Source organism: Panulirus ornatus, chromosome 43 (assembly GCF_036320965.1).
Source record: "Panulirus ornatus isolate Po-2019 chromosome 43, ASM3632096v1, whole genome shotgun sequence".
Taxonomy (NCBI): Eukaryota; Metazoa; Arthropoda; class Malacostraca; order Decapoda; family Palinuridae; genus Panulirus; species Panulirus ornatus.
Genome location: NC_092266.1, coordinates 13318257 through 13340756, shown reverse-complemented (window position 1 = coordinate 13340756; position 22500 = coordinate 13318257). Strand labels below are relative to the sequence as shown.

The 22500-nt window shown below is 40.9% G+C and overlaps 1 protein-coding gene and 1 non-coding gene across 2 annotated transcripts in view; both read left to right on the top strand.

Annotated features, from left to right (window-relative positions):
• Positions 1-22500, top strand: part of LOC139762269 (uncharacterized) — a 32460-nt gene that overhangs the window by 8079 nt on the left and 1881 nt on the right. The window contains exons 3-11 of the mRNA XM_071686863.1: positions 9518-9700; positions 15083-15329; positions 15748-15830; positions 16297-16446; positions 18280-18478; positions 18722-18826; positions 21065-21220; positions 21529-21574; positions 21769-22500. The exon at positions 21769-22500 is cut by the window's right edge and continues 1881 nt beyond it. Coding sequence (XP_071542964.1) covers positions 9518-9700; positions 15083-15329; positions 15748-15830; positions 16297-16446; positions 18280-18478; positions 18722-18826; positions 21065-21220; positions 21529-21574; positions 21769-22035 — 1436 coding nt within the window. The 3' untranslated portion in view covers positions 22036-22500. The remainder of the gene's footprint in view (positions 1-9517; positions 9701-15082; positions 15330-15747; positions 15831-16296; positions 16447-18279; positions 18479-18721; positions 18827-21064; positions 21221-21528; positions 21575-21768) is intronic.
• On the top strand, positions 14035-14106 carry TRNAA-CGC (transfer RNA alanine (anticodon CGC)). Its single transcript has one exon. It is a non-coding gene; the product is annotated as a tRNA-Ala (tRNA).

The following is a 22500-nucleotide window of genomic DNA, read 5'->3' as shown; positions in this document are numbered from 1 at the left end:
TATATATATATATATATATATTATCCCTGGGGATAGGGGAGAAAGAATACTTCCCACGTATTCCCTGCGTGTCGTAGAAGGCGACTAAAAGGGGAGGGAGCGGGGGGCTGAAAATCCTCCCTCCAGTTTTACTGTTTCAAAAGGAAGGAACAGAGAAGGGGGCCGAGTGAGGATATTCCCTCTAAGGCTCAGTCCTTTGTTCTTAACGCTACCTGACTAACGTGGGAAATGGCGAATATAAATAAAAACGTTGTGGTATACCGGGGTCGACGGGCTGTCAATGGATTGAACCAGGGCATGTGAAGCGTCTGGGGTAAACCATGGAAAGTTCTGTGGGGCCTGGATGTGGAAAGGGAGCTGTGGTTTCGGTGCCTTAATTCATGACAGCTAGAGACTGAGTGTGAACGAATGGGGTCTTTGTTGTCTTTTCCTAGCGCTACCTCGCACACATGAGGGGGGAGGGGGTTGTTATTCCATGTGTGGCGAGGTGGCGATGGGAATAAATAAAGGCAGAAAGTATGAATTATGTACATGTGTATATATGTATATGTCTGTGTGTATATATATGTGTACAATGAGATGTATAGGTATGTATATTTGCGTGTGTGGACGTGTATGTATATACATGTGTATGTGGGTGGGTTGGGCCATTCTTTCGTCTGTTTCCTTGCGCTACCTCGCTAACGCGGGAGACAGCGATAAAGCAAAATAAATAATATATATATATATATGTATAGGAAGAGATCAAGCTGGTGTGCGTTATCAAGTATTTGCTGATAACCATGAGGATAATGAAACACGATAAGTTCCCAAGTGCACTTTCGTGTAATGATCACATCTTCATGTGAGATACAAGAATGAGATAAGAGACGTAGAACAGTCAGTTGATGCACAAGGAAGAGACGTAGCTAAGACGCCATTGGTAAGCAAGTGCTGCCGGATGGTGTTCTTGGTGGTGTTCCGGTCTGGCATCTTGCTTGTCATAGAATTTTATTATGTGAACAGAAAAGGGAACTGTTTTAAAAATTTTGCGTACGACAAAGCTATCCAGTCTGTAGAGACCTTAACTAATATTAATGTTACAATTCTTAGTCTATTTAATAAAAGAAAATAAATGATATTTCTCGCTGTAAAGGAATTACAGTTAATAATTGAATTACCGTCAATACAGTGGTCATGATTTTAAACGTGATTAAACAACGCATTTGATTCTTGTTCTTATACTGTATTATGTTGCTTAAGTCTAACATAAAGGTCCTTACCTGTCTGCCCAACATAAATCATATTACAGGTCTTACATGGGATTCTGTAAACATAGCCCGCAGAATATTCTGGTGAGCTTTTGATTAAGATATTCTTTATGATATTGTTATTGCTGAAGGCTACATTTACATTAAATGATATAAGCAACTTGGGAAGTAATGTAAAATTGTCACCGAAATGGAGAACTAAAATATTCTTGGCATCAAGGGGAGGTTTGGGTTTCATCTAGGATACTTTACCTTGGATCCAATAGAATATAGCTTCTCAAACTCATTATCAATAGATTCCGGACTGTATATACGTTATGCCGTCAGAGACGTCGACTGGAATGATAATAGTTTAGCTCTCTGAAGTTAAGCTGAATCATAATGAATATAAGAACAAACATTGGTAGGTTTTCTGTATATGCTAAACTTAAACATGTTTCTATCCCAATGGATCATGCGATCTTAAAATGGTAACATACAATTATTTTCCACTTCCCTTTACTTAACAATTTAGTACCGTCTGTCAAACACCTGATCCAAACATCCTCTACCACTTCTGAAACCACATTGCTCCTCTCCAATCTGATGCTCTGTACATACTTTCGCCCTCTCAATCAATACCCTCTCATACAACTTACCAGGTATACTCAACAAACTTATGCCTCTGTAATTTGAACACGTCTTTAATCCCTTTGCCTTAAAACATTGGTATTATACATGCATCCCGCCAATCCTCAGGCACTTCACCATGATCTATGCATACAATGAATATCCTTACCAACCAATCAACAACACAGTCACCTCCTTTCTTGATAAATTCAATTGCAATACCATCCACTCCCGCTGCCTTGTGCATTTAATCTTCCGCAAAGCTTTCACTACCTCTTCTCTCTTCACATACCATCCCGACCAAAACGCCCTGCATCTGCCACTCTATCGTCAAACACATTTAAGAATCCTTCCAAATACTCCTCCTCACTCCATTACTACCTGTTATCACATCCTCTTTTGCCCCTTTCACCAAGGTTTCCATTTGTTCTCCTGTCTTTCGCACATTGTTTGCCTCCTTCTAAAACATTTTCTTTAGTTTCCCTACATTTTAATGATACTTTCTCATCCCAACTCTCGTTTGCCCTCTTTTTAAACCCCTGCGCCTTCCTCTTCACCTCTTGCTGCCTTCTCTTATACATCTCCCAATTATTTGCACTCCTTCCATGTAAGTGTCGTCTAAACACTTCTCTTTTCTTTCACAAGCAACTTTACTTCTTCATCCCACCACTCTCTACCCTTTATAATCTGTCCACCTCCCATGTTTCGCATACCACATGCATCTCTTGCACATGCCATCACTGCTTCCATAGATACCTCCCATTCCTTATCCACTCCTCTCACTGCATTTACTCTCATCTTTTGCTGTTCTACATTCAGTCTCTCCTGGCATTTCTTCCCACGTCTCTTTTCCAAGCTCACTTACTCCCATCACTCTTTTCTTCCCGACGTTGTTTCATTTTTTCTTCGAAAACCTCTACAAATCTTCACCCTTGCCTCCACAAGATAGCGATAAGACCCCACCAGCTGCCCCTGTCAGCATATTTACACCCAGAAGTCTCTCTTTAACTCGCCTATCAATTAATACGTAAACGAATAATGTCCTTTGACAATTTCTCCTACACACATGCGTATGTATACTTGTGCAAATTTATCTTTTTAAAACCAGGTATTCCCAATCACCAATCTTTTTCAGCACACAACTCCACATGCTCTTCGCCATTTCCTTTCATAACACTGAATGCCCCATGCAAACAAATTGCACCCTCAATTGCCACATTACTTACTGTTGCATTTAAATTACCAATGACTAATACATGATCTCGTGCACCAAAGTTGTTGACACAACTACTCAGTCGTTCCCCAAACACTTTCTTCTCGTGGCCAGATGCAAAAGCACCAATCACCCATCTCTCGCCATTCACTTTCAGTTTTACCCACATCAACCTAAAGTTTACTTCCTTACACTCTATCACACACTTCAGCAACTCCTGCTTCATTGCTTGTACTACTCCTTCCTTAGCTCTTGTCCTCTCAATAACCCCTGACTTTTCTCCGGAGACATTTCCAAACCATTCTTCCCTTGTATCCTTGAGCTTTTTTTTTCACTCAAAGCCAGAACATCCAGGTTTCTTTCTTCAACCATACTACTTATATCTCCTCTCTTCTCATTTTGGTTACATCCACACACTTTCAGACACCCCAGCCTGAACCTTCGAGGAGGATGACCACTCCCCGCTTGGCTCCTTCTGTTGGCTCAGAAATTGAAATACGAGAGGAGGTGTTTCCAGCTCCCCCTCTCCCAACCCATTCAGTCGCCTTCTACGACACGCGGGGATATATATAGATAAAGGCAGACAGTATGAATTATGTACATGTGTATTTATGTATATGTCTGTGTGTGTATATATATATGTGTACATTGAGATGTATAGGTATGTATATTTGCGTGTGTGGACGTGTATGTATATATACATGTGTGTGGGGGTGGGTTGGGCCATTTCTTTCGTCTGTTTCCTTGCGCTACCTCGCAAACGCGGGAGACAGCGACAAAGCAAAATAATAATAATAAAAAAATATATTCCTATGAGTCCACGGGGAAAAATGAAACACATTCAGTAGACTCATAGGAATACCTTGATCACGCGCAAAATTGTGATCCTTTCCAACATATATATATACATATATATATATATATATATATATATATATATATATATATATATATATATATATATATATATATATATATATATATATATATATATATATATACCCTGAGTCCACGGGGACAAGAAACACGATAAGTTCCCAAGTGCACTTTCGTGTAATAATCACATCATCAGGGGAGACACAAGAGCGAAATACAAGTCAGTTGATATACATCGAAGAGACGAAGCTAGGACGCCATTTGATAAACATGGACAATCGTATATATATATATATATATATATATATATATATATATATATATATATATATATATATATATATATATATATATATATATATATATCCAAGTTGGCCATGATTAGAGCGTGTCATATCGGCAACGTAATCACATGATTAAGGTTGAAACACGTAATGAACAGTAATCAACACAGCCTTCACTTAACTGTCCCTGTCTCCATTTTCTGTGTGCTAGCATTTGTTTCCAACATTAATTATCTTTTTTTTTCTAGTAAGTTAGTAATGTGCACTTCTTTACCATCTAAAATTAAAAGGATACACTTAAATCATAGAAAGAGACTTGGAGGAAAAGAAGGATTACAGTTTGTTGAATTTGCACGCCTAGTTGGTAAATAAATTGTCAGTGACTTGTATCCAGGTACAGCTCTTTTATACCCAGCCATGAATGTAATAACCAATTATCTCTGTAATTATACTCAAATAGCGTAATTAGTTCATCTCTGATTTACTACCGTCATTTAGCTCTATTTTTCATCTCTATCCTTCAAACGTGTTTTTATGCATTTTCGTCCGTCACGTTTGTTTTAGATTCATACCTTTGCAACGTATTTAGACATCCACTTTTGTTTTTTCTTACGAACGACGATTTGTTTTTCCCAGTATTACATTATGTCCTCTGTAAGAGGAAAACTTTAATATTTACGTCAGTTTTTTCTTTTTCTTCCCCCCCCCCCCAACACTCAGCACCCTAAACCTAGCCCAAGCTTTGCCCTGTCTAGGGTTTAGTGAAGGTCTGACTTGGGTGTAGTGAAGATCTGACTAGGGTGTAGTGAAGATGCGTCTGGTTGTGTCTTCCGTTCGTGTCGATTTGATCCTCCTTCTGCTAGACTGTCACAAAAAAGCATAATGTTCATTAGGCCATTTCTCCCCTTAGGTAATACGTAAAGGGTACTGTACTCAAACAAGTGTGTAAATGGTAATATGACCCACCAGTCAGTGATTGAGGAAACAGCTATTGGCTCCGGGTCAATAGACATCATGTGGATCACTAGCTCAAAATGTATTGGACGTTTTCTTGGTTTGTTGTGAGACACGTCTTGATGGATCGTAGTAGAGGCTCACCGGGCTGATTGTTCCTATGAACTCGATTAAAACTTAATGGAATGCTTTGAATTATTTATCACTGCAGTGTTGTTCTGCATGTCTTCCATGTTCTTGTTATTTTCTATGTGTCATGTCGGGTTTCTTATATGTTTGAGTATATATATATATATATATATATATATATATATATATATATATATATATATATATATATATATATATATATATATTTTTTTTTTTTCTTTCTTTTAAACTATTCGCCATTTCCCGCGTTAGCGAGGTAGCGTTAAGAACAGAGGACTGGGCCTTTTTTGGAATACCCTCACCTGGCCCCCTCTGTTCCTTCTTTTGGAAAATTAGAAAAAAAAAAAACACGAGAGGGGAGGATTTCTAGCCCCCCGCTCCCTCCCCTTTTAGTCGCCTTCTACGACACGCAGGGAATACGTGGGAAGTATTCTTTATCCCCTATCATCAGGGATAATATATACATATATTTATTTATTTTTTTATTTATTTATTTATTTATTTGTTTTGCTTTGTCGCTGTCTCCCGCGTTTGCGAGGTAGCGCAAGGAAACAGACGAAAGAAATGGCCCAACCCACCCCCATACACATGTATATACATACACGTCCACACACGCAAATATACATACCCATACATCTCAATGTACACATATATATACACACACAGACACATACATATATACACATGCACACAATTCACACTGTCTGCATTTATTCATTCCCATCGGCCACCTCGCCACACAAGGAATAACATCCCCCTCCCCCTCACGTGTGCGAGGTAGCGCTAGGAAAAGACAACAAAGGCCCCATTCGTTCACACTCAGTCTCTAGCTGTCATGCAATAATGCCCGAAACCACAGCTCCCTTTCCACATCCAGGCCCCAGAGAACTTTCCATGGTTTACCCCAGACATGCCCTGATTCAATCCATTGACAGCGCGTCGACCCCGGGATACCACATCGATCCAATTCACGCTATTCCTTGCCCGCCTTTCACCCTCCTGCATGTTCAGGCCCCGATCACTCAAAATCTTTTTCACTCCATTTTTCCACCTCTAATTTGGTCTCCCACTTCTCCTCATTCCCTCCACCTCCGACACATATATCCTCTTGGTCAATCTTTCTTCACTCATTCTCTCCATGTGCCCAAACCATTTCAAAATATATATATATATATATATATATATATATATATATATATATATATATATATATATATATATTTTTTTTTTTTTTTTTTTTTTTTTTCAAAAGAAGGAACAGAGAATTCGGCCAGGTGAGGGTATTCCCTCAAAGGCCCAGTCCTCTGTTCTTAACGCTACCTCGCTAATGCGGGAAATGGCGAATAGTTTGAAAGAAAGAAAAATATATATATATATATATATATATATATATATATATATATATATATATATATATATATATATATATATATATATACATATATATATATGTATATATGTATATATATATATATATATATTTGGATGTTAATGTGCTGAGAGGTGCAACTGGAGGGATGTCTGATCATTATCTTGTGGAGACTAAGGTGAAGATTTGTATGGGTTTTCAGAAAAGAAGAGTGAATGTTGGGGTGAAGAGGGTGGTGAGAGTAAGTGAGCTTGTGAAGGAGACTTGTGTGAGGAAGTACCAGGAGAGACTGAGTACAGAATGGAAAAAGGTAAGAACAATGGAAGTAAGGGGAGTGGGGGAGGAATGGGATGTATTTAAGGAATCAGTGATGGATTGCGCAAAAGATGCTTGTGGCATGAAAAGAGTGGGAGGTGGGTTGATTAGAAAGGGTAGTGAGTGGTGGGATGAAGAAGTAAGATTATTAGTGAAAGAGAAGAGAGAGGCATTTGGACGATTTTTGCAGGGAAAAAATGCAATTGAGTGGGAGATGTATAAAAGAAAGAGACGGGAGGTCAAGAGAAAGGTGCAAGAGGTGAAAAAGAGGGCAAATGAGAGTTGGGGTGAGAGAGTACCATTAAATTTTAGGGAAAATAAAAAGATGTTCTGGAAGGAGGTAAATAAAGTGCGTAAGACAAGGGAGCAAATGGGAACTTCAGTGAAGGGCGCAAATGGGGAGGTGATAACAAGTAGTGGTGATATGAGAAAGAGATGGAGTGAGTATTTTGAAGGTTTGTTGAATGTGTTTGATGATAGCGTGGCAGATATAGGGTGTTTTGGTCGAGGTGGTGTGCAAAGTGAGAGGGTTAGGGAAAATTATTTGGTAAACAGAGAAGAGGTAGTAAAAGCTTTGCGGAAGATGAAAGCCGGCAAGGCAGCAGGTTTGGATGGTATTGCAGTGGAATCTATTAAAAAAGGGGGTGACTGTATTATTGACTGGTTGGTAAGGTTATTTAATGTATGTATGACTCATGGTGAGGTGCCTGAGGATTGGCGGAATGCATGCATAGTGCCATTGTACAAAGGCAAAGGGGATAAGAGTGAGTGCTCAGATTACAGAGGTATAATTTTGTTGAGTATTCCTGGTAAATTATATGGGAGGGTATTGATTGAAAGGGTGAAGGCATGTACAGAGCATCAGATTGGGGAAGAGCAATGTGGTTTCAGAAGTGGTAGAGGATGTGTGGATCAGGTGTTTGCTTTGAAGAATGTATGTGAGAAATACTTAGAAAAGCAAATGGATTTGTATGTAGCATTTATGGATCTGGAGAAGGCATATGATAGAGTTGATAGAGATGCTCTGTGGAAGGTATTAAGAATATATGGTGTGGGAGGCAAGTTGTTAGAAGCAGTGAAAAGTTTTTATCGAGGATGTAAGGCATGTGTACGTGTAGGAAGAGAGGAAAGTGATTGGTTCTCAGTGAATGTAGGTTTGCGGCAGGGGTGTGTGATGTCTCCATGGTTGTTTAATTTGTTTATGGATGGGGTTGTTAGGGAGGTGAATGCAAGAGTTTTGGAAAGAGGGGCAAGTATGAAGTCTGTTGTGATGAGAGAGCTTGGGAAGTGAGTCAGTTGTTGTTCGCTGATGATACAGCGCTGGTGGCTGATTCATGTGAGAAACTGCAGAAGCTGGTGACTGAGTTTGGTAAAGTGTGTGAAAGAAGAAAGTTAAGAGTAAATGTGAATAAGAGCAAGGTTATTAGGTACAGTAGGGTTGAGGGTCAAGTCAATTGGGAGGTAAGTTTGAATGGAGAAAAACTGGAGGAAGTAAAGTGTTTTAGATATCTGGGAGTGGATCTGGCAGCGGATGGAACCATGGAAGCGGAAGTGGATCATAGGGTGGGGGAGGGGGCGATAATCCTGGGAGCCTTAAAGAATGTGTGGAAGTTGAGAACATTATCTCGGAAAGCAAAAATGGGTATGTCTGAAGGAATAGTGGTTCCAACAATGTTGTATGGTTGCGAGGCGTGGGCTATGGATAGAGTTGTGCGCAGGAGGGTGGATGTGCTGGAAATGAGATGTTTGAGGACAATGTGTGGTGTGAGGTGGTTTGATCGAGTAAGTAACGTAAGGGTAAGAGAGATGTGTGGAAATAAAAAGAGCGTGGTTGAGAGAGCAGAAGAGGGTGTTTTGAAATGGTTTGGGCTCATGGAGAGAATGAGTGAGGAAAGATTGACCAAGAGGATATATGTGTCGGAGGTGGAGGGAACGAGGAGAAGTGGGAGACCAAATTGGAGGTGGAAAGATGGAGTGAAAAAGATTTTGTGTGATCGGGGCCTGAACATGCAGGAGGGTGAAAGGAGGGCAAGGAATAGAGTGAATTGGATCGATGTTGTATACCGGGGTTGACGTGCTGTCAGTGGATTGAATCAGGGCATGTGAAGCGTCTGGGGTAAACCATGGAAAGCTGTGTAGGTATGTATATTTGCGTGTGTGGACGTGTATGTATATACATGTGTATGGGGGTGGGTTGGGCCATTTCTTTCGTCTGTTTGCTTGCGCTACCTCGCAAACGCGGGAGACAGCGACAAAGCAAAAAAAAAAAAATATATGTATATATATATATATATATATATATATATATATATATATATATATATATATATATATATATATATATATATATATGTGTGTGTGTGTGTGTGTGTGTGTGTGTGTGTGTTTATGTATGTTTATTCATTTACTCATTTTGCTGAATATTCTCTTTATAACTACAGCTACATTGTGAGCTCTCAGACCCATAGAAGTATTCATAACCCAGCTTTGTAAACAGATAAGATCTGTTTGTCGTTGGGTAAGACGTCTTCGTTGCTAAAGGTGTTCTACCCTGTTGCTTGGCGCCTACCGGTGCGAACTGGTCTCATGTTTATTCATCTCTCCGGCAGGAGGCGAACCTATCATTGTCAGTGTGAGTTGGTCCATCAAGGACGTGTACGAGATCAACTTCAGGGAAATGGTGAGTACCGTGCGTCTCTCTCTCTCTCTCTCTCTCTCTCTCTCTCTCTCTCTCTCTCTCTCTCTCTCTCTCTCTCTCTCTCTCTCTCTCTCTCTCTCTCTCTCTCTCTCTCTCTCTCATAATCAACATTTTCCAGTTGCTTTAGTGGATTTAGGAATAAATAATCATATTCATATCCTTTAGTACTCTATCTGTTCCACACCTGACCTCGTACTTACCACAGAGGTTAACGCCCATGTTTGTTTAAGACTTAACTCACAAAACACACACACACACACACACACACACACACACACACACACACACACACACACACACACATAGACAACATAGTGTTGTCTCTGTTGGTAGACGCTGGACGGTACTTCTGTTGTGATATTTTGATTTAGATAACTGTATTAAGTATTGGCACTTGAGGTGGATGGTCTCCACGAAATATGTCGTGCCACATGTATAAAAAAAATTACATGTTAAATGGAATTATATAAACTCCTACTGAAGTGCGATTTCACCTTCATATATATGTTTTTTTCTTTTTTTTATACTTAGACTGTCTCCCGCGTTAGCGAGATAGCGCAAGGAAACTGACGAAAGAATGGCCCAACCCAGCCAAATGCACATGTATATACATAAACACCCACACACGCGCGCGAGGTAGCGCTAGGAAAAGACAGCAAACGCGACACTCGTTCACATTCAGTCTCGAGCTGTCATGTGTAATGCACCGACACCACAGCTTCCTCACCACATCCAGGCCCCACAAAACTTTCCATGGTTTACCCCAGACGGTTTACATGCCCTGGTTCAATCCGTTGACAGCACGTCGACCCCGGTATACCACATCGTTCCAATTCACTCTATTCCTTGCATGCCTTTCACCCTCCTGTATGTTCAGACCCCGATCGCTCAAAATCTTTTTCACTTCATCCTTCCACCTCCAATTTGGTCTCCCACTTCTCCTCGCTCCCTCCACCTCTGACACATATATCCTCTTTGTCAATCTTTCCTCACTCATTCTCTCCATGTGACCAAACCATTTCAAAACACCCTCTTCTGCTCTCTCAACCACACTCTTTTTATTACTACACATCTCTTTTACCCTTTCATTACTTACTCGATCAAACCACCTCACACCACATATTGTCCTCAAACGCCTCATTTCCAACACATCTACCCTCCTCCGCACAACCCTATCTATAGCCCACGCCTCGCAACCATATAACATTGTTGGAACCACAGTTCCTTCAACCATACCCATTTTTGCTCTCCGAGATGATGTTCTCGCCTTCCACACATTCTTCATCGCTCCCAGAACCTTCGCCCCCTCCCCCACCCTGTGACTCACTTCCGCTTGTATGGTTCCAAACGCCGCTAAATCCACTCCTAGATATCTAAAATATAATGATTTTAGATTATTATTATTATTATTATTATTATTATTATTATTATTATCATTATCATTATTATTATTATTATTATTATCATTATTCTATTATTCATATTATTTCTATTATTATTATTATTATTATTATTATTATTATTATTACTATTATTATTATTATTATTATTATTATTATTATTATTATTATTATTATCATTATTATTATTATTACATTAGGGTGTCAAGAAGTTGTCTTGGATATTTGTCAGTAAATTTGGCCTCGTATAATGTAGTTGTTTTTGATGGGCGTTATGAACACTCCTTGGGAATGTCTGGTCTGAAAGTAGATAAGAAATAGATTTATCAGTCCGTATATCATGTCTTCCCATGAACTCCGACCAGTGTGGGGGATAGCGGAACCCCAAGGCTTAGGGAAGGAGTTCTACTGTATGTTAGGGTCAAGTAAGGTCATATTCAAGGTGGGACAGTTGACAACTTAAGTGGTGAGAGTGGGATAAGATGAAACAGGAGAATCCTATTGATTAACTGGTGTGTATTCAAATATCATGGTAGAACTGATGTATGAAGGTGGGGTAAGAGTGGCTTAGGACAGAGGGTACGTCATAGGACTCGAGAGAACCAAGTAATTGACCAGAGACAGGCCGAGGTGTGGGTGTTGGCTCTCCATCACTGCTGAAGGTGGCCACGCCGTTGATATGTCTTCGTTGCGCATCGATCGTTGGAGAGACACTATCTTAGTTGATCTTTCGATAAACATCTCCCTTCTCGCTACATCTTTATATATGCTGAGTGCTCAGGTTACGAACAGAAGCCCCTCTCTGAGGTCAGGCCTGAAATGACATAGAAAAGAAAAGGCGCTAAAGATGTAGCGAAGTAATGAGAGAAGCAGTGAAAAAAAAGAAGAAATGGAGGTTCATTTAAGGAAATGGAAAAATAGAAAAAAAAAAAGAAAAGAAACAGGGTTGTAAGGTGTTATGATAATCCAACATCATATTTGATGGTACAGTTAATAGTTCACACTGATATACAACTTCCTTATCAGTAATGGTCAGAGAGAGAGAGAGAGAGAGAGAGAGAGAGAGAGAGAGAGAGAGAGAGAGAGAGAGAGATTGCCTCTAACGCAACTTAGTAATGGATTCAGCTCTTCCGTGCGAGGCAGGTCGAGGCCACGTCTCATTACCAAGGAGGATATATATTTATGACGTAAAAGCTGTTGGTGGCTTCGCATGCTTATTGCTTCATCGAAAAGAGCCGGTTCTGGGTCATGACAGCACCTAAGGGAATATTCTATGTGTACATCGTCACACCAATGACAGGTACGTACACCCTCACCGCAAAAAGTGCTGAGTGGAAGGATTGCCATCAGAAGTGCTCTCTGCATGTACCTCACCACCACCCACCTGCTCGATCACAAGGCACGTGGCATATCTACACTTCAGTGCTCTGCGTCATTCTGCAGCAGTGTGTGTATGTGTGTGTGTGTGTGTGTGTGTGTGTGTGTGTGTGTGTGTGTGTGTGTGTGTGTGTGTGTGTGTCGCTGCAACCAATACGGGAGTATATGGAAGGAGTTCTCCTGCTCGAGGTTAACACTGCGAGGAGGACGCCTGCGACAGATTGAGGACGAACTGCATGCAACCAGCTGCAGTCAGACGAAGACAAGCTGCACGTACCTGCTTGACATCGAGGGACCTCGTCCTGCGCCAGGCTGCCTGCTCCAGTGGAGCCCTTCATCCCCTGCTCACGCGCAGAGCGTAACCTCCGATGTGTCGCTGGCCGCTATGCCAGACCATCCGTGGGTCATCCCCAAACATCTCACACATTCACACCCTTTTTCTTTTTTTTTTTTTTTTGGTTCACTAATGGATGATAATAGCGCGGCCATGTATCACTGTACGTATTTTTTCTTCTTTCATTTTTTTTCCTTGAAGAATGCCTTTGTTTTACTCCCCCTTTCCCCCACCCTCCCCCTTCTCTCGTGGTGGGAGGTAAATGTGGACATACACATCCGTCTTTGGGTCATTTTTTCCCTGCGCCTAGCTTGGGTTACTTAGACTTAAAGGGTTACATATGAGTACTTCCTTGTCCCCCGAGCATCCAGACCCAATTCCCTTGAGGACACATCTTGTGTAAACGGTAACGAATCTTTTCTACGTCTTCCTTACTTTCCACTTGAGAATCTTTGATGACATATGCTATTAAATCGCATCCTTCAAACTATGCCAACTGTGTCCTCCTATGAAGTATATGTGATTTAGATTTGCCAATTATTTCCCTTCATTAATCATTTCCGAGGTGGCAGTAGATTCACATGCATGACCGGTAATATGTTTTGACATCTTTAAAGTCCTTAGTTGAACCATGAGTACAGTCAGCTGCCACTGGAGACAAAACCATGATATCTGGTATCTCTTTATTACATGATGTTCGTTTGGTGGCAACGTGCATGGCACAGCTTTCCAAAATCCGTATCTGACATAGACTGTTTTATTGTACCCCTTTCCTTGGCCTTCTTAACAGTCCTCTTATAGATGTGGGTTAGACATAGTAGCACTTCTGTGTCCAATTCTTTGGTCGGTTTCAAATCATCAAAGTTGATCCGTGAATCTAAATGCTTGCATCATGAACTGTTTCCACTGTGGCTGTTTGTAAGTCACGCTTTCATTTTCATTTCGAACCACATGAATTTCTCTTTGGTAAAAAAAAAAAGAAGTCTTTAGGAAAAAAATGGGGAATTTAATCTTGAACAACACAACCACCATATACTGACTTTCCAACCTCAGAATCATTATTGACACGCGTTGCTCAGCGTTTGAGTGATGCTGACGGGTTATAAACAGGCCTGAATGAGCATTTTCTCAGGGAGAAAATAATACACAACTTATAAGTGGGTCGGTAATGATAACATATAAGATCTGCACCCTCACTACACAGTGGGGGTGTAACTCAGAGGTAGAGTGCTCGCTTCGCATGCGAGAAGTCCCGGGTTCAATCCCCGGCTCCTCCAAGTATGATTTTTGACATTATAACAAAAGTAATCCTAACTTGTGAACCAGGTTTGAACGTCCTGTACTTGTTATTACTCCAACACAAGTTCAGCACCGTAAAGAACTGTTATTTCCCTGATTTTTTATACAATATGAATGACCAGCGGTGAGGATATATCTACACGCAAACGTAAAGTGGTTTAAAGAATAGGCTACCCTGAACAGCCAACGAAAACGGGAATGTCATTGGAAAGCATAGAAAACGAACTCACTTAAGAGGCAACAGTTAGAATTCTTGATGTGAGAACGAAATAATTCATTGCCTGATTAATTCCTTGAAATATATGATTACTTTTTTTTCGAATATAACAGTAAATCTAGACAAGTGTTGTATATTATTAGGTATAGTACTAAGTGGTAATTATCAGCAAGGTTGCTGTGATGTACTTATGAAGAAGAATATTGAACATACTTTTTCGTTTTCCATTAACTAAAGATAATAGTAACAAGGATTATTTTTTCAAGAGATGTGGTATTTGAAATTCAAATTACGGGGGAACTATTATGTCCTTCCTCCTTGCCGTGTTTCAGACACAAGTCTTGCAAAGTAAACAGTGAAATATTAAGTCCTGGTGAATCCAGTTCGTGAAGATGGAATTAACCTTTAAAGAACGTGAAGATGGATAGGCCACAGCACCTCGCACCCTGCCTTGCCCAACCTCACCATCGCCATGTGACATGGGTGTCACAACCATTCCATCATCATCGCTCTGTGTCACGTGCCAGTATGACACTGTTTCACACTCACTAGTATAGCACTGCCACATGTCATTATTATTTCACAAGTCATTATGACACTGCCATACGTCAGTGTGGTGTTGTCATACGTCATTATGGCACTGTTCTTCGTCAGTGAGGCACTGCGCGATGCACCAGTGTAGCACTGTGTCACGCGACTGAATACGTCAGATTTATGTATGTTGTCTTGCTCTGCAGACGGTGCTGCTGGGCATGTACTTCCGCATGTCGTGGGCGGAGCCTCGTCTGTTGGTGGGCGACGATGCAAGAGCGGAGGCGGGCTTGGAGATGGCATGTTGATGCCGCTTCACTCGAGTCTCATGAAGCAGTTGTGGGTGCCAGACTTGTACATCCACGAGGCCCGAGACATCACCTCCTTCAGTATGATCCAGGATGTGCAGGGCGTCTACCTTAACCCGCCCAACACCATACTCTTCTCTACACTGTGAGGACGCTATCTACACCTTCCCGTATTGAACTATACAACTCATTACCAACATCTTTCATCTGTGTCCATAGACGCAGATCTATATTGCGTATAGTTTTCATATTACTAAGCTGTTTAGTGTCCATAAGAGTACATTAAGAGGACAGAAAAGGTTGGTTGGTTGGTTTGTTGGGTTAAACGACCAGTGACCTATAAAGAAGGTCATTAAGTATACGACCCATATTTGATTTTGACTGATGAAAAAGACATTTGGGATCAGTTAGGTCCACATATTCGTGTATATTAGCGTTATCATATAATTTCTATGTAATTACAGTAAAACATAAAAGAATCTCTAAGGATGTCGAAGGAAATGGGAAACACATATTTCATAAGTATTACCTCAAGTTTGTCTTTTATTTCACTGTGTTTACAGCCTCCAGACCCGGCTGGCCTGTCCGATGTTCTTCGCGAAGTACCCCTTCGATGTGCAGGAATGTCCCATGACTGTCTCCTCATGTGAGTACTGGTACATTGGGAAGGACAGATAGCAAGCAACAAGACCACTTGGTCCATGACGGGATTGTATGTGGGAGGGTAGTGATAGTACTGTGAGTTTCGGATTCTTTTAGTGGTAAGAATAAGGCATTTCCCCACTCACCCCTCCCTCCGCAGCCGGGAGAAACATAAGTAGCATCAGGTGATATATTATCAGATTATATTGCCATCTGGTGATGTCTTTCCCAGCCATATTTATTCCAGTAGCTCTGAGTTTAAGTTATCTGTATTGTCGTCATTACCCTGTCGAGTTTCACTTCGTTATTCGCTACATATTATCTTCAGTTATTCTGTGTCTCATTGTCATACTTTATATTACAAGAGTTTCCTGTGCAACACATTATTTCATAAGTGATTATATATCCCGCTTGAATCTCATTTCATTCTTTGTTGTCGTGGTTGTGGCTTACCGTGGCTCCCGCTGCAGACAACTTCGGCGTGGAGGACCTGCGTCTGGAGTGGATGCCTCTTGGGGTGACGGCGAACCCCAGCATCGACCATCAGCTTCCCAACTACGACTTCCACATCGAGTGGGCCAACATCACCACCAAGATCTGGTGCACCAACTGCACTTTCAGTGAGTGGCTAGTGTGGCGTGCTGTGTGTGTGTGTATGTGTGTGTGTGTGTGTGTGTGTGTGTGTGTGTGATGAGGCCTTGCTACAAGCTGCCTGCTCGCCTCCCTCCTCCTCCAATTAACGACCAACCATCCAGATCCGTCCCTCTCCTGTCATACACCAACCAGTTACCACACCATACATACTACCACCATACATCACCCTCTCATCTCCACTCTCCACCACGTACCTTGAGTCGAGTCAACTTCGAACCTGACTCTCAGATATCGTCGAGAGAACACCCTGTGTCGAGGTGCTGGAAGAGAGGTCATCAGGGGTCAGCTCAGGAAATAGAGTTGAGAAATATCACTTCACTTAGAAACACTAGAGTCAAAAGAATTAGGTTTGATGACCATCCTGGGTATGTATGAAATGAGAAATATTTAGTTTGTGCTCACACCAAAAGTGTAGGATCTAATAATGAGTTTATTCTATACACTGGCATGGAGATATCCAGATATAATGGCTGTAATGGCTATGAAGGAATTGTGGTAAATATGGAAAGGGTTTTTCTTGGTTTTGATAATTGGTAAAAGCAATTGGCTTAAAGAACGATGATGGATGTGGAGTTGGCGTGTTGTACCTTCAAAGGACACTGGAAAAAAAAGAAACATCTGATACCTCTTGTTATGTAGTATAGTGTACAGAACTATGTTACCAGACTTCTCCTTCCGGTAGTTACACCGTGAATGAGTTAGTTGCATCTTGGAACTAGTGATAGTCAAATGTCAGACCTTAATACCACAAAGTTTTCCCGGGCCTAAACTACCCTTAACTTAGAACTCAAAATTTCAAGAGACTTTAGAATGGATCCCTTAAAGGATTTCCTTTCAAGTCGTTTATGGGTGATGCTTAGTGACGTTGGCAGATAAATGACTTGCCTCAGGACCTACCTCACAAAGCTAACCCTCGAACTTATCGCGGGCTAACAGACTTTACGAGCGAGTGGAATGATGACTGGGCTGCTATGGTATTCGGCGTTAAACTCCCTAAGGGGATGGATGCCATCAGGACCATAAACCTTGCTTGTGTCTAGAGAAAGAAGTGCTTATCGAACGGTCTGAAGAGAGATTACGGGAAGATGCATACGATTAGTAAGACGAGCATCAGGAGGTAAAGGAACGTCAGAGTCATCCAAGATTGAGTTAGAGGAGAAAAGGGAACCATAGAGAGTTGCTTTGTCTACGGGAGACACGGCTATAATACCGTCAGAGCGGAAAAGTGAAGGAAAGGTAGAGCGACAGAAGTTTTTAAGCGATGTCCTTTGCTAAAGACCGAAGAGACCTGTCAGAAGATAACGAGGAGAGGTTACCGCACTTCCTTTAAATAAAGGAACGTTTTGGATTGCGGATAACGTACTTGCAGTGATTATATGTCATGATAAATAATGAATGGGAGTCAGACGATGGAGAGTTTTTCCAAGCCCGACATGCCTGATCTCTTGCCTATATGGCCTCTGAACAGGAACATTTGAATCATGGACCGGATGAAGAGATCGTCTTGGAAGAGGAGGGGATAAATGCTTGCATTCCCGCAATAATAACCGCTACTATGCGTCTGGCGGAGACAGAAGCATCACCATATAAGAGACAGTTAATCTACCTTAGGAAAGTTAGAAAACAATCGCAATCAGAACCCAAACCTGGTCATTTCCCTTTCACATTTACCACTTAAATAAAGTTTGACACTGGGTATTCTTAGCTTCTATCATTCAAAAACTTGTCGACTTTCAACACAGTTCAGATTGCTGGAAAGTGATTCCGCAATACCAACTCAACCTCCAATTTCCCAACAGCTCCAACATCGATCGGACAAGCGAGGATTGTGCTGGCCCGACGCTACACCCTACATGTGCTGACTGTGTACGTGCCTTCGGCGCTGTTTGTGGCCGTGGCTTGGGCTTCCTTCTTCTGGCCTCCTGAAGTCATTCCAGGTCGCACTGTCCTCATTATCACCTCCCTCCTCACCGTCATCTCCATGTATGCTGCTATAGGGTAAGTTTCTCGAAACCATCCGCTGGATTTTGACTCCGAAGATATTAAGTATATTAAGTAGTCTCCTTACATCCATCTGATATATTAGATCAACATTTCGTCTCATATTTGTATATAGAACATTGCGTCTGAATGTTCTGTACACACATCCACATATATACATCTTTAACAAACTTTGAATTTTGAGCAGTTTTCTCTTTCAAGCGAAGTAAGTCTCTTTTATAGATATATGTTCCATTCCAGACAGAAAAGCCCTGAAACCAGCTACTTAAAAGCGGTGGATGTTTGGCTATTCATATGTATTGTCTTGGTCGTCCTGACGCTCTTCCAGTACGCTATAGTAATCACGTAAGTTATGTCTTTCATATCTAAACTTCCTATTTCAGTGATGTATACTAAGTACGTAACCTTGCAGCTCATTCACGAGTGTATTCAATTATCTTTTCTTTTTCTTTATCATAAAATGAATAGTTTTGCACACCGTAGTTCAACTTCAGATTGACCGTCCAAGTTGAGCTGCCAGGGGAAACTTGCATCTTGTATTTGTCCATCCTAAGTATTGTCCGCATGTAGTCAGCAGTCTTCATAAGATACTTAGAACTGAGCATGTAATAATGATCAGTCGCTTGAGCAAGTGTAATTTGTATATTTGAATAGACTTTCTTTTTAAGTCGTTACTTATTGACGTATTTTGTAGTTTTGTATATATGTACAGGATGCACTATCTGGAAATATGTTTTTCTCGTCTGCACCTTTCGATTGTCATTTTCACAATGTCACCTTTCTCACACAGTTTTCTATTTCTGTTTCACTGATTATTTCACAAGAATATTGCAAATGTGAGAAATTCTCCACCAAGGAGGTGTCTTACATAATCTACGCTTGACTTCCTCCCATTTATCAACATTCAGTGAGCACCAGTCATTCATCTTCCTCGCAGAAACGTATTGTCACTATGGAATTTCATACTGTTGTAATCACTCAACCAACATATAAAGTCCTCCACAACATTCACCTCTCCATTCACACAGGCTCTCCACTTCTAATGTGTTCAAACTATTCATATATTGATATCAGACAGACACTTTCCATAACTTTCTAAAGTAGGAACTTTGCTCTTACTCTCAATTTATTTTGAGTGTTCTCTTCTCACACATATTCAGAAAATATACGATTTTAGCAAAAGCTTTTATTAGTTCAGTAGTATCCACATATACCAACGGTATGTAGACCTTCTTTTTTCCCACATGATTCATATGACGTATCCCCACAACTGCCTCTGTTCACGAAAAGAAATATTACACAATTCTGATGCATTCCCAAAGTTATCTCATGTCATCCACTTACTTTCACTGACTCTCACTCAAACACTGCGACAGGTACAATAAAACCCATTCACATATCCAGCATTAAGATTCCAACCTCTCTCTCTCTCTCTCTCTCTCTCTCTCTCTCTCTCTCTCTCTCTCTCTCTCTCTCTCTCTCTCTCTCTCTCTCTCTCTCTCTCTCTCTCTCTCTCTCTCTCTCTCGTAGATTTATTGGTTGTTTAGGTTTCATGCCTGTGAGCTTACAAGACCAGTCCGAAAAATCTGTCATGCCTTTTTTTCCGGCATTTAACACGAAAACCACATAAATCTTCACTCTTTATATTGCTGACTTTATCACACGCCTCTTTCAGACATTATGAGAGCTTTCTCACAATTACCTGTTTGTAAACGTGTTAACCGATTGGTTGTTTAGGCTTTAGCCCTGTCCACTGCCAGGGTCTTCAAAGTCGTCAGTGCCACGCTACATCCACCAACCGAAAAAAAAAAAAAAGGACCTTAACACCCCCTGCAGATCATGCTAAGACCAAACTCACTCACAGTGCGTGTTGGTCTGTGGTTTCCGCACATACTTCACCTCTTCAATTCTTCTTTCTCTTTATATTCATAGATTCCAGTGATAGTTTTTTCTTTCTTTTTTTACAATCACTTACAATCTTGACCTATATTATACCAGCTATGCTATGGCAACCTCACTGTTGAATTAACGTATTTTATTACTGTAGAGCAAAATAATTACTGACGTTGTCCATACAGCTTATCCATACATGCCTGACAGACACACACACTTTTCATAGCCTTTTAGCTGCCGTCCCCTGGCACCTGTCACCACCTTTCTAAACATCCCCATCCACACCTATTCGTTCATCTCACGAAGTTATTTTTGATACACAATGTAATTCAGTCTTTGTTGATGCTAGTCCCATATCATATCAGTCTGTCTGTTCCTCTGAACGTACTCAGAGTTAGTGAAGCTCTTGGCTAATCATGCATCCCAGATTTCTTTATCACTGCATGGTGTTATAATTCTAAATCTAACCAACTTAAGTTTCCATATTTATAATCATCAGTATTTTCAAATTATTTATAAAACACGCGAAGATCCCATCATCTATAGTCTCTCATCTCACACCTAACACTTACCTTAGATTTGCCTTTCCTAAAAAAAAAAAAAAAAAAATATCTACCACTCCCAAACGCTCACTTTCCTCATTCTTCTCACGTTCTGCTCAGCTATACGAATTCGCAATTCTTATCATAGGCGGATGCAGGCTCGCCACCTGCGTCTGAGTCTACGTGCACCTTTACCGGAAAAAACTATTTGCAGCCCACCGGTTCCCAGTCCCAACCATGCAGGCTGGTTAAGTCAGAGACGCCCAATTTCCTGGGTCAAACTTACCTCTCTTCTGCCCTCAATGTAAGTTACCCCTGAAATCCCTGCGATTTCTGTTAAGAGAAAGTAAATATGTAAGGATAACTAAACCAGTAATGCGTGTTGTTGTTATGTCTCATAGCGTTACAGCTGTAAAGATCATTGTGTGGTTTTTATGTGTTATGATAAGCGAATAGGCAAGATGTTATGTACTCATGGTTCAGGGTGATGATAGCATGACCAAAAATAGGAACAATCGTACGTAAAGTTATGATTTAGAAAAATTATTCGTGTACTATACATGGAACTCCAGTATACGAGGTACCCTCCACGTTTCTCTCAATGTCTTCCAGGCTCAGGAGGAAGCAGAAGGAAAGAACCGTGGAAGTGTTTCCCATGGTGAGTGTTGATGTCCCCATGTGTATTCATGTTATTTTCTTTCGCTTACACGATCACTTAAACCCAATATGAATGAAGATAAGTGTTATAACCGGACTAAATGTCATTTATCAGAAATTTCTTTGATCATCTCAAGCCTTTTCGTAACTTTTGCCATAGCTAATAGAGCACTGTGATAATTCATACACTCTCAGAAAAACTGCTACCCTCGCCAGAACACTTCTACAGCTGGAGGCGTTGGCCCAACACGTCAGAATTCTGCTGATAGCCCAGCAACCTCACCCCCTTCCACTGCAGTCGATGGCCCAGCTGCTGCCTACAAGACCGGAGGATCACAGTCTCCCCATAGGTTGGTCCTGTATGAACAATGGACAGAGAGGGCAGGCAAGGTGGGCATCCCCATCATCTTCCTCATCTGCAACATTGTCTATTGGTCGACTTATCTGGTAGAACATGTTTGATCAAGGAAGTTTGATTAAACGCATCTTCACTCGATCGATTTTTCCTGTGTGATCAGATGTCCTGCCCATATGTGTTTGTTCTAAGGCACTAGCAATCCTCCGTGTGATACGAGTAAGCTTAATTTACGGCGAATATGAAACAAAGATCGGGCAGTTAGGAGCATGGGATGGTGATAGTTATGGATCTAGCGAAATCTTGCAACAACAATATGGCAGTTGGTCAGGGTGTGTCCAAAAAGTCTGGAATATTAAGGAAGGTCTGCTGCTGAATTTTGTTTCCCATAGAAAACGTGACCTTCATCTGTGGTTGGATTAGATTGTACATTTTTCTCTGCGGAGTATGAATGAGTAAATCTAAAGTGCATAATTTTAAACTGTAAAAAACACACACTGCAAGGAAATATTTATGTCTGTATATATGATTAGATTATATGTAAATTTCAATGTAAAAGCTGTAATAATGTC